Raw genomic sequence first — 14,769 nt, 5'->3', positions numbered from 1 at the left:
GACAATTGACTTGATTGGATTTGATCGCAATTGCGCAATTTATATAGGCAAGGGAAGCTCACAACCCTCACAGTGCCTTTTTGTACGAGCTGTTCTTGTCCAGGGCACCAACAACCCTTTCTCTCGAAAACGCGCGGGCTTCTCAACCGGGGATATTCATGACGAACTCGGCCGATATCAGCCATGACTGTTTATCTAGTGCGATGCTTTCTTCCCGCCGGTTCGGAGTCACTCTTTCCGCTTCCCGAACAACCCCGAAGGAAGGGTAAAAAAAGCCCTAGAGATGAAAGAGAAGAAAAACAGTATAAGCGACAATAATCAGATAATTTTGGGGTCTATTCGGTACAATTTTCACCTACACTGTCACTTGAATCGGCGCTGAGATCTTAGTGTTTATCGCATCTTGAGGTGTAGCCGCACGGAAATATATTTTCGGAGCCGATTGACAATGACTACACTACTAAGATGTATTTCTTCATCGATACTGTGCCATCAAATCCCCGATAGTGACATATAAGAGTGTTAGAACACAAATTACTACTCTTTGACTCCACAGGTCCTCTAGGCCTGAATCGGCGCCCCCTTTTCTCCGTCGCGATATGTCTAGAAGCAGCATGGGAAAAGCGTAGCAAGCCCTAGACAATAATGCATTTCCATGGGTGGTAGGTTATTGATCCTCTTGATCCACAGACGACCAGAAAGACAAGCTATATTGGGTCTTTGCAGGTAGGACCATCGGGCAAATTAGAACAATTCTGACCTGGAATGTGACTGAGCAGATGAAGATGCATGGTAAAGCCAGTTTTTCCGATGCGCCCTCGTGCAAAGAGCATAGTCTTTGGAGCCTCAAGTTGAGATTGAAAAACTACATCATATGTGCCAGATTACCACGGCGGTTCTACGCTATATATTGCGGGGTTAATCGGAGTTCTGAAAGTGACTATTGAACTAGCAGGTTATAGATATATAATACTGGGCTCCATATACATGACGGCATGACTTCCCTGTCTGGCTTTTCACCTGATCATTATGAGAAAGACAAAGACAAAGACGAAGAAGAAAGAAAGAAAGAGAGAATAAAAAGAAAAATAACACCAAAAGCTAGCATTAATGACATACTATCCTCTATTCGCGTGGGTACTCTAGCACTTCACTTCATTTGATATGAGGGGGTTTGGACACTCTTGCGATGAGGGAGTATTATGCTATCTTGAGTGCAATAGGGAATAACATATGAGCCATGAAGAAGTCATGTTAGCGACGCTCAAGCCAGGCACTGCGGAAAGAAGACCTAGATTGTTCGATACATTCGATAGTTTTTCAGCAATGCTGTTCATCGAGAAGTTACCGTCCGCAGCTCCCACTGCATACTCGAAAAGATATCCAACAAATTACCACGGGGATACCCGCTATCCTTGGCACTTTCCTTGGACGCCTTCCTGCTGAGTAAATTGCCACTTCCCCCTGACATCGTCTTCTTTGCGTAGCTGAACTGGACCAACGCTCTCACATCTGTGGGACACATCAACGCTCAAGCCCGTTGTCAAGGCTACAGATAATTAGCTGACACGACAGCCTCTACATGCAGTATGAGGCTGTGAGATCTTGATCGTCAAGGCTTACTGAACATTTTCTAAGGGAGGTTCGTGCTTTGATGTACTTACACAGCTTTCTGCAGCAATGTTGCAGGGAAAGAACGGTTGAAGGACAGCCACAGTTACTCAATTACTGTAGTGGAGTCAAAGCGCATGTTCAGAAACAGATTAAGTAGTACTGACAACCACAGTCACTCAGAATGAGTGTCATACAATATCCAATCTTTGTCACAATCGATTTCTAACTCTATACTGTTGTATAACTAGGCGTACTAGAACCCTGAAGGTGAGCAGTGACCGTCTATAGAATCAGTCATAATCACTGATAGCACAGCCTCTGGTCTGTGCGACTCTTGTGTTCCTCTGATTATGTTATAAACGTGACTCTCTTCCACCCTGCTTACTTGAGAACAGTCCCCATGACAACTGCCACTCCCTCGCCTCGTTCGCGAGGCTGGCAGTTAGCTTGGCTTTCCGCTACATCGGTTCAAGTAGAGTGGAACACAAAGTACACAATATGTCCACTTACTGGGAATTCGGACGATGGAACTTCATGCCCAGCAGATCTAGTTCGCATAAACAAGGATTCCAAGCGAGGCGTTATCCGGCATCACCACTCTGAGCAACCGGTGAGAATGAGATCCTTGTGGCGATCCCCGCCAAAAGGTGGAATCAAGATTCTGTCCTACAGAATTCCCTGGGAGATAAAGCTACAGCTTTCTCTCGCGATTCAGAGATGTCGGTGAAAAGGCGGGTAAATTCATATTGCTTTTTGTGACCTATTTTTACTTTTTATTTTAGGCTTTTTTCCTTACCCGCTCTCGGCCTCCGAATTCTTCATATCAGGACATGGCTTGGGCCCGAGTGTAGGAAGTGGATATGCCGGGCTGCCTGTTCCCTGTTCTATCATTAGTTATGCTATCTTCCATCGGCCTGATCGGCCAGCGCGCTTGGAAACACTATCAACAAAGGTTCGCAGATGACCTGCATCACTAACCAAGCCAAGGTCTTGTCAGTGACCCACAAAAAGTGATATATAAGCTTACTACCATGCGAAGTCGAACAAGTCAACTTTGCCCGGGGCCTGCAGTGCTAATGCATATGATATGTGCTTGGGCCCCACAGCAAAACCATGTGCCTATTGGACTTTGGTAACGGCACATGCACCTTGGATAATCTAGTTCTCTTTGTAGATTGGAAGACTCGAAAAGTGGAGACTGAGAATGGAGCTCGAGCTCGAGCTCAGATGCAATATTACCTTCAATGGTAGATGAAAAAACTTTGCTATACTGTGCACAGGCCATGCAGCGGTAAACCTGAATGACCTCCTACCTCTCCACTTCACTTGCAACCCCATTCTGCATAATCCGTACCATATTGTTATGTCATCTAGAGGAGTCTATCACCATGAAGTGCCCGTTGGAAGGGCCGATATCTGTCACACCGCATAACGGGAAGCATAACAGAACTCGGTCATGAACTACCTGATATCAGAAACAATTCGAGTTGCTAGAGTAAACTTCCTCAATCACAGATGCATTCGTGTTCTGCGTATATTTAAACTTACTTGGAGACTAGTAAAAGTGCGACCGCTTCTTTGTCGGCCAATATGACGGTAACGAGCTGTAGGGTGGGGTGTTTTTGAGAGGTTCTCCTGCCGCCCTGCCCAAAGGCTAATGCATTTATTCGAAAGTTTGAAGCTTTCTACTGTACCATTATACCGCTGCATGACATACGAGTGCACATTGAGCCGCGCCAAAGGCCGAAGCCCAGCTATACCAGCGTATGTAGATCTTGGTATGGGGCACCCGGGCATTCGGTTCGACTTGTCAGAACACTCCAACATGTATGGCTTCTGGTATAATGGCAAAACTCTACTGGCCCAGAGGGTTGTAAGCCAGCCGCATCTGAAAACAATGGCGATGTGGTCAGTTTCCACCAGAAACCAAGGTATGTCTGTATCGGATGAAAAGGTGCATCTTGAGATGCGGTCCGTGCTCAGCGGACGACGGTAGCACAATCAACGTTTAATTCCTAGATATGTATCTGCCATGAGGGCTGGACAGTGCGGTTATGAAGATTACCGGTAAATACAGCCGATATCCAGTGGCTTTAGGTGTGATGTGTTGTTGATCATCGTTCATCCCAACGGTAGAGGTGGGCAGGGGTCCTGGTAGCGATCATCGGGAAGATCCCAGCCTCCGAGTCCATGGATTATGGAAGGCATTTGCCTTCGAGATTCGACAAGCGGTCTGGGGTGGCTTCCATTCCCCACTCTGGCTGCATGTAATGATGGATTATCATAAAGAGCCAATCAGGAATTGACAGGAGCAGATAAAGTCGCGCTAATCGGGAGTTAAGTGCCTCATTAACCACGGCTACGGTACCTATCTAGTGCTTTATCGTACTAGTCGTATCTTTGAATGTCTGCCCTGTATATATCGCTCAATACTCAGGCAGCAACACCAACGGCTCTGGTCAAAGAATAAATAGCAAGCTGATGTGGCTATCAATCCTTCTGTAAGGCCAGTATAGTGAGGAGCCTCACACAATGTAGCGGGCATAACATGACTCCATACAAGTTGTAATACCGCCTAGTAGTAGTTTGCAACCCGCCCGAAGGCGTGGCTTGCCCATGCATATTACATGTCAATATCATTTGACAGTTGTCCCGACGCCACGAAATGAATATAACGCTATAAGATTTTGAAGCAAGGGATCATGATCAGCACCCAGCAAGAGAGGGAGACGCCCTAAAAAATCCCGACACGGGTTTACGATCGATCTGAATGGCACCATACCCTCCAATCCTCTCCGTCTATCTCGTGCGAGGTGAAGAAACCGGCTTATAAAGAGCTGACGAAAACTTCAATTACGATACTGGAGCGGCTTTCTAGAGTCTTACGTCAATGTATATCGTGTCCATGTCACACACAGTAGTTTTTGGCCCCAAATATCTCGGAACTCGAAACAGAGGCGGCCTCCATCAGGGATTAGTTTGCGCCATCGTATACATCGCAATAAAGAACCATAAGCTGTATTGACTATCTCATCATCCGCCTCCTTTTTGTCTTCATGACGATGCAATCGCTTCTTTGATCTCCCCCAGGGTTAGCGCTATCAGATTCAGATAAGGTAGCAACCCTTCTTTGAACGGTTCCTGGGGTGTCCTAGTCGCTTAGTCTCCTTGCATGAATGTTTCGGCTCGCCAGTGACTAATAGCACCCGCGGATTTGACGAAGAATCGTAAAGCATCACTAACCGATACTAACTTGTTAGACTTGGAAGCTCTTGTCGCAATATGCTCAAAGCCCTCTAGAAGGCTACGAAGCAAGGGAATCAAACGCAAAATGGCGCTATTAGTCCGGTTGTAGGTGGCCTGTAAATAGGTACTTAGATGCGCCCGTGTGTTGCTACGTAATATTTCCGAAATCAGCCAAGTGTGTTATTTTTCTTATTCTGTCCTCTACCTTCTTACCGAACATTGCTTTTTCCTGGGTCTGACCACAACGATTAACTTCCGGCAGCCGATTGCAGCGATAAGAGGCTCAGATTCTGACAGGGATCCACCGCATCGAGAATCCCCTCTGTCCAAACTGCCATCCTCTCTCGAGACTGAGTTGTAAGTCTTCCAAGAAACCCATACCCTCTAATGTCTTGGATTAGCAGGTGCTGCAATGAACTCGCTCCTTAGAGAGAACAACCCAGCACTCAGGTCTTTCTCCCATGCAAGTCACGGACTGACGTATCACAATGCAGATTAAAATGCAAAGACAACTACCTACGTCTACACGGCCATCCCGAACGTTCCGATAACAAAAGAGAGTTACACCATCATGGATGCTAGCCTTACACACACGCGGCGAACTAATTAGTCTTCATGGCTTTGGCCCGCTTTCTGCCGTGTCCGAAAAGGGCAGCTAGAATAGACCAAGCTCTACGAGGTGCTCGGAATCAGGCCTTCAGCACTCCGTAATGCGCTCGCCACTCACATCCAGAAGCCGAGGCTTAGCTCATGCAAGGCTGAATGATCGACCTGGGTCCCGAGATAGACAGAGGCTCGAAGGCACAGGCAGTGGCTAGACAGTACGTGGGCAAGATATTGTTGCTGATAGGCCATTGCGTCAGCAGATATTGAAGTTTAAATATAGCACCACTTCAACACGAATGGTACGAGCGTGCATGAATTTTCTTTTGCCTTCTCTTCCTTTTCGGACCGCCTCGTGGAACATGGTTGTCATATCGTATCGCTGAGGCCTAGTCTAGCAAGTACTCATAAAGTATCTTTGTCAGAAGACAATGTTCACACTGGAGACTGAACCAGAGTACTGAAGACGAGGGGACGATAGGGCCAAGTACTAGGCACCAGGTAGTAGAATATACGGGTATTCCTAGCCAGTGTTCAAGCTACTTACTTACGACTTGGCCAATCCCTGGTTGGGACGAGTCAACATGGTCAGACATTCACAATACATCCTCGCCATCAAGTGGCATGTGCTATCGAATATACTATCAGAACATGCGTTGTATCTTGCATTGGCGTCAATGAGACAAAAAAGAAGGTAGATCGGTATGGCCCATGCATTCGAGTGCTATCCCAACAAGAATCATGATAAGGAAAGAAGCCCTGCGACGTCCACTATGTGATATATCAGGCTTTTGACTTATCGAGTCTATCTTCGCCGGACCATCACTACCGGATTGCGCCAGTGGGAAGCAATCCCAGCCAAAGTTATGCTACAGGAAAGCGCATTTGGCCCCGCTGGCCCCACTAAACCGCCGTAAGTAGTAATAAGGTACAGGTGGGTTGGCCGTATCCGTGGGACCGAGCCGATACATGGATACATGGATACATACATACATCGTACATACAGAACACAGGCCACTCGCTTCGTGTCTCCTCCAGCACCCCCATCCCACCCCCCCCCAACTTACTTCAAAGCCAATGACCATCTACAGCTTCTCGTTTCGGATGGCAAAGCGATGTGACCCCAGTCATCACGGAGGGGCCGGTGGCTGGGCTCGAGAGGATGGCCTAAACCCCACCCCTCCAAGTCATGGCAGTGCCTCCATATGCCTGGATATCTGTCTAGTAGTACGCCAACGAGAGCTGGTTTTCAGCCTGGAGCAGCAGGACAACAACAGGTTGGGAAAGATCATCATTTCTTTTTCCTTGATCAGGCGATGTTGCTCCCTCACTGACCTTTCTGTCTGCCTGTATATCATCGTTAACAATGCTTCCTCCCACTTATCCACATTGATCTTCCTTCCTGCAGGTTTTCGGACATATCCTCGGGCATATTGTTTTCTTTTTCCCTTGTTTTCTTTCTATTCTTGCGTTGCCGCCACAGCAGCTGCATCTGCTGTGGGCTCCTCTTTTTTTCCTTCCCAGGTTTATCTGCCGCATGTTATTTGCTAACATCATTCATCCATAGCTTCCCAAGAACATAAAAAGGAAGCCAGACTACAGTATCATTGGGCATATTTCTCATCGACTACCCCCTCCCTGGGATCTTGCTCCAGCTGGACACCTTTCCCGTCAATATTCGATAGCCTTCTGGGACATATGTCGAGTAAATAGAACGAAAGGGAAAAGAGCGGTACATTTTCGTGGCCGTTGACGATGAAGTGGGGGACTGCGGGCTCGCTGCTTGCGCTCTTCGTATCAACAACAACAGGCTGGCCCTATGAAGCATCGTTGGTTGACTACAACCTCAATGTGAACAAAACAGCGACCAGCCCGTTCGACTACTCCCCACCAAAATGGCCGGGTCACAACTATACGGCCTCGCCAAAGAACTGGCGATTTCCGTTTTACACGATCATGCTGGACCGTTGGGTGAATGGTGACCCCGCCAACGATAATATCAACGGGACTCTCTTCGAACATGACCTTAATTCGAATCAAATGCGTCATGGAGGTGACGCAGTAGGTTTGGTTGACACATTGGATTACTTACAAGGCATGGGAATCAAGGTTCGAGTTCCCTTTCCGGCCTGCCCCACGTCTCTTTCCAAATTAACATGACAATTTGCTAATCGTTTGATATAGGGCATTTATCTCGCAGGTACTGTTCTGATGAACCAGCCTTGGGGCGCGGATGGCTACTCAATCTTGGACACCACCCTTCTCGATCAGCATTATGGTACTATTCAGACATGGAGAAACACGATAGACGAGATTCACAAACGCGGGATGTATGTCATATTCGATAATACTGTTGCAACGTAAGTACAACCGACTTCCCTTGGGTCATTGTTGAGCACTTGCTGATAGAAAATTCTCCTTCAGCATGGGAGATTTGATCGGCTTCGAAGGTTACCTCAACGTAACAACCCCATTCTCAGTCAAGGAGTACAAGACCCTCTGGAAATCAAATCGTGAATATGTCGACTTTCGTCCCGGAAATAGCTACAATGAAACCTGTGATTACCCTCGTTTCTGGAACGAAACTGGCTATCCAGTGGATGAATACGTCAACCAAGAGCTTGTTGGATGTTACGACAGCGATTTCGACCAGTATGGCGACATTGAAGCCTTCGGTGTCTTTCCGGACTGGCAGCGTGAATTGACCAAATTCGCTTCCGTCCAGGATCGTTTACGCGAGTGGCATCCCAGTGTCAGGGACAGGATCAAGCTCCATTCCTGCAACATCATCAAAGCTCTTGATATTGACGGCTTTCGCTACGATAAGGCCACGCAAGCCACCGTGGATGCTCTGGCAGACATCTCCAACACTTACCGGGAATGCGCTCGCAGTGTCGGCAAGGAAAACTTCTTTATTCCTGGTGAGATTACTGGTGGAAACAATTTCGGTTCAGTTTTCCTTGGTCGTGGGAGACAGCCCAACCAGTACCCTGCATCTGCGATGGATGCTATCAAAATGACGAACAAGTCTGACCAAAAATACTTCCTGCGCGAACCGGAACTTGAAGCAATTGATGGTGCTGCTTTTCATTATTCGGTATACCGTACCCTTACTCGCTTTTTGGGAATGAGTGGTAATCTGGCTGCGGGTTATGATACTCCATTGGATTGGGTGGACGCTTGGAACGTGATGATGCAAACCAACGACTTAATCAACGCAAACACCGGAAAATTCGACCCTAGACACATGTACGGAGTCACGAATCAGGACGTCTTCCGTTGGCCTGCCATTGAATGGGGCGTTGAGCGGAACCTCTTGGGAATCTTCATTACAACACTGCAAATGCCTGGAATTCCACTTCTACTTTGGGGAGAAGAGCAAGGCTCCTACATAATAGACGCCACTGCGGATAACTACGTCTACGGCCGTCAAGCAATGTCGCCTGCTACAGCGTGGAAGACCCATGGATGCTCTGCCATCGATGATACTCAGTATTATGACTGGCCTATTACCAAAGGTCGGGATGGCTGCCACGATATGAGTGTGACTTATGATCATCGTGATCCATCTCACCCCATCCGCAATATCATCAAGCATATGTATCAGATGAGACAGAACCATCCGGTCTTGAATGATGGGTATTCGCTACAGACGCTATCCAAGCAAACAAGAAATATCCTCTATCCAGGCTCGTATGGCGTGGAAACCGAGACAGGAATGTGGTCCATCTTGAGAGATCGGATCTCAGGTGTCCAGGACCTTGGCTCTGACGAAGACAACCAGTCCATTTGGTTGATTTACCAAAACGACAACAAAACCGTTGAGTACATGTTTGATTGCAAAAGCAATGCGAGTGCTTTGATCGCTCCCTTTCCCACAGGAACCACTGTCAAGAACTTGTTCTACCCCTTTGATGAGCATACGTTGAAAGACAGCCCAAAGCGACTTCACTTGAACGGCTCCAAGGAGCTCAACGGATGCCTTGACAGTATGACGCTTAAGGCTTTCGACTACAGAGCATATATTCCCAAGGCCCGATTTGTTAGCCCTTTGCCCATGATCACCAAATTCACACCCGGTCATGATGTTCCCCTTCTTTCCACCGTTGCGATTGACGAAGCAGAGGACATTGATGTGAGCATCGAATTCAGCACAAAGATGGACTGTGACTCTGTCACGCAGTCTATCACGCTCACATCGCAAACCGAAGCTGGGAGAACGCCTTCTATTGACAAGGGGACTGTCAATTGCAAGAGCCTCACTGTTTCTAATGACACGCAATACATTGGTCAACTTCCGAGCGCCTGGGCATGGTCCGCAAAGCTGACAGGAGTGTACAATGGGATCCACAAACTGACTGTCAAGAATGCCACTGATTCTGATAAAAAGGACTCCACGGAGTCTGTCGACCACTTTTTATTTCGCGTCGGTCAAGGGGACAACCCGTTAGTATTCACCACTTCCAATTACTCCACCAGTATTCTGCACCAATACGATAATGGAACACTCTACATTCAGCACAAAGCAGCTGGAGCCAACAAGTACCGCTACTCAACGAACTGGGGAACCACCTTTTCGGGGTGGCTCAACTACACTGGCGGTAATGACACTATTGAGGAGTTGCCTTGGTCCGGGACAGAAAAGCAAAAGTGGAAGGGCAAACATGTGCGAGTCGAGTACTGGAGCCAACTGACTGGCAGTAGCGACTATGTACAGGAGGGTGATTATGACTGGAATGGCCCCAAGAGACGTTTCCCACACTTCTTCTTCAATGGACCTTATAACCAGTACGGCTTTGATGCTGGTTTGGATAATGTCGTGAAGCAAGACAGTGAAGGATTCTGGAACTTCAAAGTTGTGGCTGAATATCCAGCACAAGGTCAATTCAACGTTTGGGGTATGGATCCAGATGGACAGCCGGATGAGTCGTTTGTCTTCGGTGATGTGGATGGTGATGGAGTCTTGGACCGCATGCCTCCGTCGTCGCTTAGCAAGCTGTCTGTCAACATCACCAAGATCCCTCCATACCCGTACCTTGTCTGGAATGTTCATCTTGATGATGGAAACATGCGGCTCAACCTCGAGCCCACCGGATCTCGAATCACCCAGCTTGTCGTGTACATCCTCCTGTGGCTTGTACCGATTGTGACAGGTGCAGCTTGCGTCTATGCCTTCATGAAATCGTTCTACCAAGTCAAATTCAACCAGGTCGGAGTAGTCGAAAAGAAGTCACTTCTTTCGGCAATATTTGGCAAGCGAAGCCGCGACGGTCAATCTACGAATGCCCTAGGACGCTTGGCTAATAGATCCGGGTTCCTCCAGAGCACGTCTGCCTTTGGCGCAGGAGGATCTCGAAGAAGGACAACGCTGATTGCAACCATGGAATATGACATCGAAGACTGGGGCATCAAGATCAAGATTGGTGGCTTGGGTGTTATGGCCCAGCTGATGGGTAAGCACCTGGGACAGCAAAACCTCATCTGGGTTGTTCCATGTGTTGGTGGAGTGGATTATCCAGTCGATCAGCCTGCTGACTCGATGTACGTCACTGTGTTTGGCAAAGAGTACCCAGTCCAGGTTCAGTATCACGTCGTGAAGAACATCACTTATGTTCTACTCGACGCTCCGGTTTTCCGTCAACAATCTAAGGCTGAGCCTTACCCTGCTCGAATGGATGATCTGGACAGTGCGATCTACTACTCTGCATGGAACCAGTGCATCGCTGAAGCAATCAGACGATTCCAAATTGATCTGTATCACATCAATGACTACCATGGATCTATCGCTCCGCTATACCTCCTGCCGAAGACGATCCCAGTTTGCCTTTCACTTCACAATGCCGAGTTTCAGGGACTATGGCCTATGCGTACCCAGAAGGAGAGAGATGAAGTCTGTTCAGTCTTCAATCTCGATACTGACATCGCAAGACGCTATGTCCAATTCGGTGAGGTCTTCAATATGCTTCACGCCGGAGCAAGCTATCTCCGTGTCCATCAACAAGGGTTCGGGGCCGTTGGTGTTTCCAGGAAATACGGAAAACGCACATATGCACGCTATCCTATCTTCTGGGGTCTCAAGAAAGTAGGCAACTTGCCTAATCCTGATCCCTCTGATACAGGAGAATGGAACAAAGAGTTGCCGAAAGAAAGCGAGATACTGGTTGACCCGCTATACGAGGCTAGCAGAGCAGAATTGAAGCGGCAAGCGCAAGCATGGGCCGGCTTAGAGCAGAATCCCAATGCAGATCTCCTGGTCTTCGTGGGCCGTTGGTCTATGCAGAAAGGCGTGGACCTTATCGCTGATGTGATGCCTGCTGTTTTGGAAGCACGTCCTAACGTCCAACTGATCTGTGTCGGTCCAGTCATTGACCTTTATGGAAAATTTGCTGCATTGAAATTGGACCGCATGATGAAAGTCTATCCAGGGCGTGTTTTCTCAAGGCCAGAATTTACAGCTCTTCCACCATACATCTTCTCCGGGGCTGAGTTTGCCTTGATTCCATCGCGTGACGAGCCGTTCGGGCTCGTTGCTGTTGAATTTGGCCGAAAGGGTGCCCTAGGTATTGGTGCACGTGTTGGTGGCCTTGGCCAAATGCCTGGCTGGTGGTATAACATCGAGTCCACAACGACGTCTCACCTCTTGCACCAGTTCAAACTTGCTATCGGAAGCGCCTTGAACTCCAAGCCTCAAGTTCGGGCAAAAATGCGGGCGCGATCAGCCAAGCAGCGATTCCCAGTCGCTCAGTGGGTTGAGGATCTGGAGATCCTTCAGTCCACTGCAATGAGGATCCACAGCAAAGGGTTGGTGAAATCGAACAATCAGCCTCTATCATCATCTGGATACAACACCCCTAGTGGACTGACGACCCCGACAATTGCGTCGGGACATATCACCCCAAGTGGGGTACAGACGCCCCCCATCGCGCACTCTCGAGAAGGAAGCTATTCGAATGTCCGCCTAAGCACCTTGGGGCCACAGCAGCGAAACACCATTGTATACAGCCGACCTCCGACCCCCGGTGCTAACGAACAGCCTAAGTCGGGGCTAGGCAGACAATTGTCACTTGGTGTGCGAGCTGGGCCTGGCCACCTAGTACGTCGCGGCCGCCGTCGTTTGAGAAGAAGCATGGGGCATGAAGAGAGTGCCAACGCGTCGAACACCGAGGAGAGCAGTGACGATGACATCAGACCCAGTAGCTATTATGGTGAGGATGAGTATACAATTACTCCCGAGCAGGCAGAAGCAGGTCGTCGGATGGAGGCAGCGCAGCAGCTAGACACCCAAAGACAACCTCCTGCTAGGGACTTTTTCAGCGTCAGACACTCGAGCCAAAGTTCACTCCCACCCAGACCAGCGCTCTCTCCAGTCTCCCCTGGAAGCCCTGAGCCTGAAGAGGCCCATGTGACTCCCGGAAATCGTCTGAGCAGCGCCTCTGTCCTTTCGGTGGACTCAATCATCGGTGAGAAGAAAGATTACAAGTTACAAAAAGTGGACCCCTTCTTTACAGACAGCACCGGCGAATACTACAGGGCTTTTGAGAAACGACTGGAGAATTTGAACGGCCACAACTCTGAATCACAGCTCTGTATCGAGGAGTATTTGGTCAAGAGCGAGAAAAAGTGGTTTGGTAAATTCCGGGATGCCAGACTTGGCCGCAATCAGTCCCCTGCTTCTTCGATCTTCCACGGTAAACTCGACAACAGTTCACCCATGGGCTCAGATTCCAATGTCGATATTGGCTCGCGGGAAAGTGGAAGCGAGGGACATCGAGAGAAAGATGAGTTCCTTCTGGGTAACGACTACGTTCCACCCACCGGGCTCAGGAAATGGATGCAGATCCGCATCGGCGATTGGCCAGTGTATTCACTTTTCCTGGGCCTGGGCCAGATCATAGCGGCCAATTCATACCAGATCACCCTACTGACAGGCGAAGTGGGTGAAACGGCGACCAAGCTCTATGGAATAGCGACTGTGTACCTGGTCGCCTCCATTGTCTGGTGGTTCTTTTTCCGTTTCTTCAAGTCGGTCTTCGTCCTTTCACTTCCTTGGCTCTTATACGGTCTATCGTTCGTCATCATTGGCGTGGCTCACTTCGAAGGCAATACTTTCGCTCGCGGTTGGATTCAAAATGTGGGTGCAGGCGTTTACGCTGCAGCATCTGCCAGTGGATCTTTGTTCTTCGCCCTCAACTTCGGTGACGAGGGCGGGGCTCCTGTCAAACAGTGGGTGTTCCGCGCATGTCTCATCCAGGGTAGTCAACAAGCCTACGTTATTGGGTTATGGTACTGGGGCACAAGCATCTCCCAGGCGGTCCAAAATGGAAACACCAATGTTCAAGGTTATATAACCGAAACGTGGAAGATGACGTGAGTTCCCCCCTGCCCGGACTTTTAGGTCCTTGCTAACACGTTACAGGGCTATTTGCCTACCCATTGCAGCCTTCCTCTGGGTCATCGGCCTTTTGATCTTCTTCGGTCTGCCAAGCTACTATCACCAGTCTCCTGGAAAGGTCCCTTCATTCTACAAGTCGGTATTCCGGCGCAAGATTATCCTCTGGAACTTTGTGGTCGTCATTCTACAAAATTTCTTCCTGAGTGCGCCTTATGGGCGGAACTGGAGCTGTAAGTATTTCTATGCCTTCCTTGAATTCTTTTGTTCTAACAACAATTTGCAGTCCTCTGGAACTCGGCACATGCAAAAGCCTGGGAAGTTGGAATCCTCTGTATCGTCTTCTTTGGCTTCGTCTGGGCCGGTTGGCTAGGCTTGTTTGGGTACCTCTCCAAACGCCATAGTTGGATTCTCCCTGTTTTCGCCTGTGGCTTGGGTGCCCCCCGATGGGCTCAAATATGGTGGGGTGTGTCAGGCATAGGGCTCTTCCTCCCTTGGGCAGGTGGCTATACCTCCGGGGCCCTTGTGTCTCGGAGCTTGTGGCTGTGGCTCGGCGTCCTGGACTCCCTGCAGGGAGTCGGTTTTGGTATGATCCTACTCCAAACTCTGACTAGGATGCACATTTGCTTCACACTACTTGCATCACAAGTGCTGGGTTCGATCGCAACGATATGTGCAAGAGCATTCGGGCCGAATAAAATTGGACCTGGACCTGTGTCGCCGGATATTTCAGTAGGACTGGACTCCTTGGCGAATGCTTGGTTCTGGCTTGCCCTCTTCTTCCAATTACTCATTTGGTATGGTTCTATCCTCAACTTTCTTCTGATATAGCAAGGATCGACTAACACTGTCCCAGTGCTGGTTTCCTAATGTTCTTCCGGAAAGAACAACTCACAAAGCCTTGATCCGGCTCCATT

At 48.7% G+C, this 14,769-nt stretch overlaps 1 protein-coding gene across 1 annotated transcript; it reads left to right on the top strand.

Moving 5' to 3' along the window:
* Positions 1-7,218: 7,218 nt before the first annotated feature.
* On the top strand, positions 7,219-14,757 carry ags2 (alpha-1,3-glucan synthase Ags2; the record flags this gene model as incomplete). The annotated part of the gene is made up of 6 exons (XM_025616288.1): positions 7,219-7,572; positions 7,648-7,823; positions 7,888-13,830; positions 13,880-14,085; positions 14,139-14,649; positions 14,709-14,757. 6 exons carry the CDS (start codon positions 7,219-7,221, stop codon positions 14,755-14,757), a joined length of 7,239 nt encoding a protein of 2,412 aa, XP_025466633.1.
* Positions 14,758-14,769: the final 12 nt, after the last annotated feature.

The sequence above is a fragment of the Aspergillus sclerotioniger genome (assembly GCF_003184525.1).
Source record: "Aspergillus sclerotioniger CBS 115572 chromosome Unknown BO94scaffold_17, whole genome shotgun sequence".
NCBI lineage: Eukaryota > Fungi > Ascomycota > Eurotiomycetes > Eurotiales > Aspergillaceae > Aspergillus > Aspergillus sclerotioniger.
This window is presented reverse-complemented; position numbering and strand designations above follow the sequence as displayed.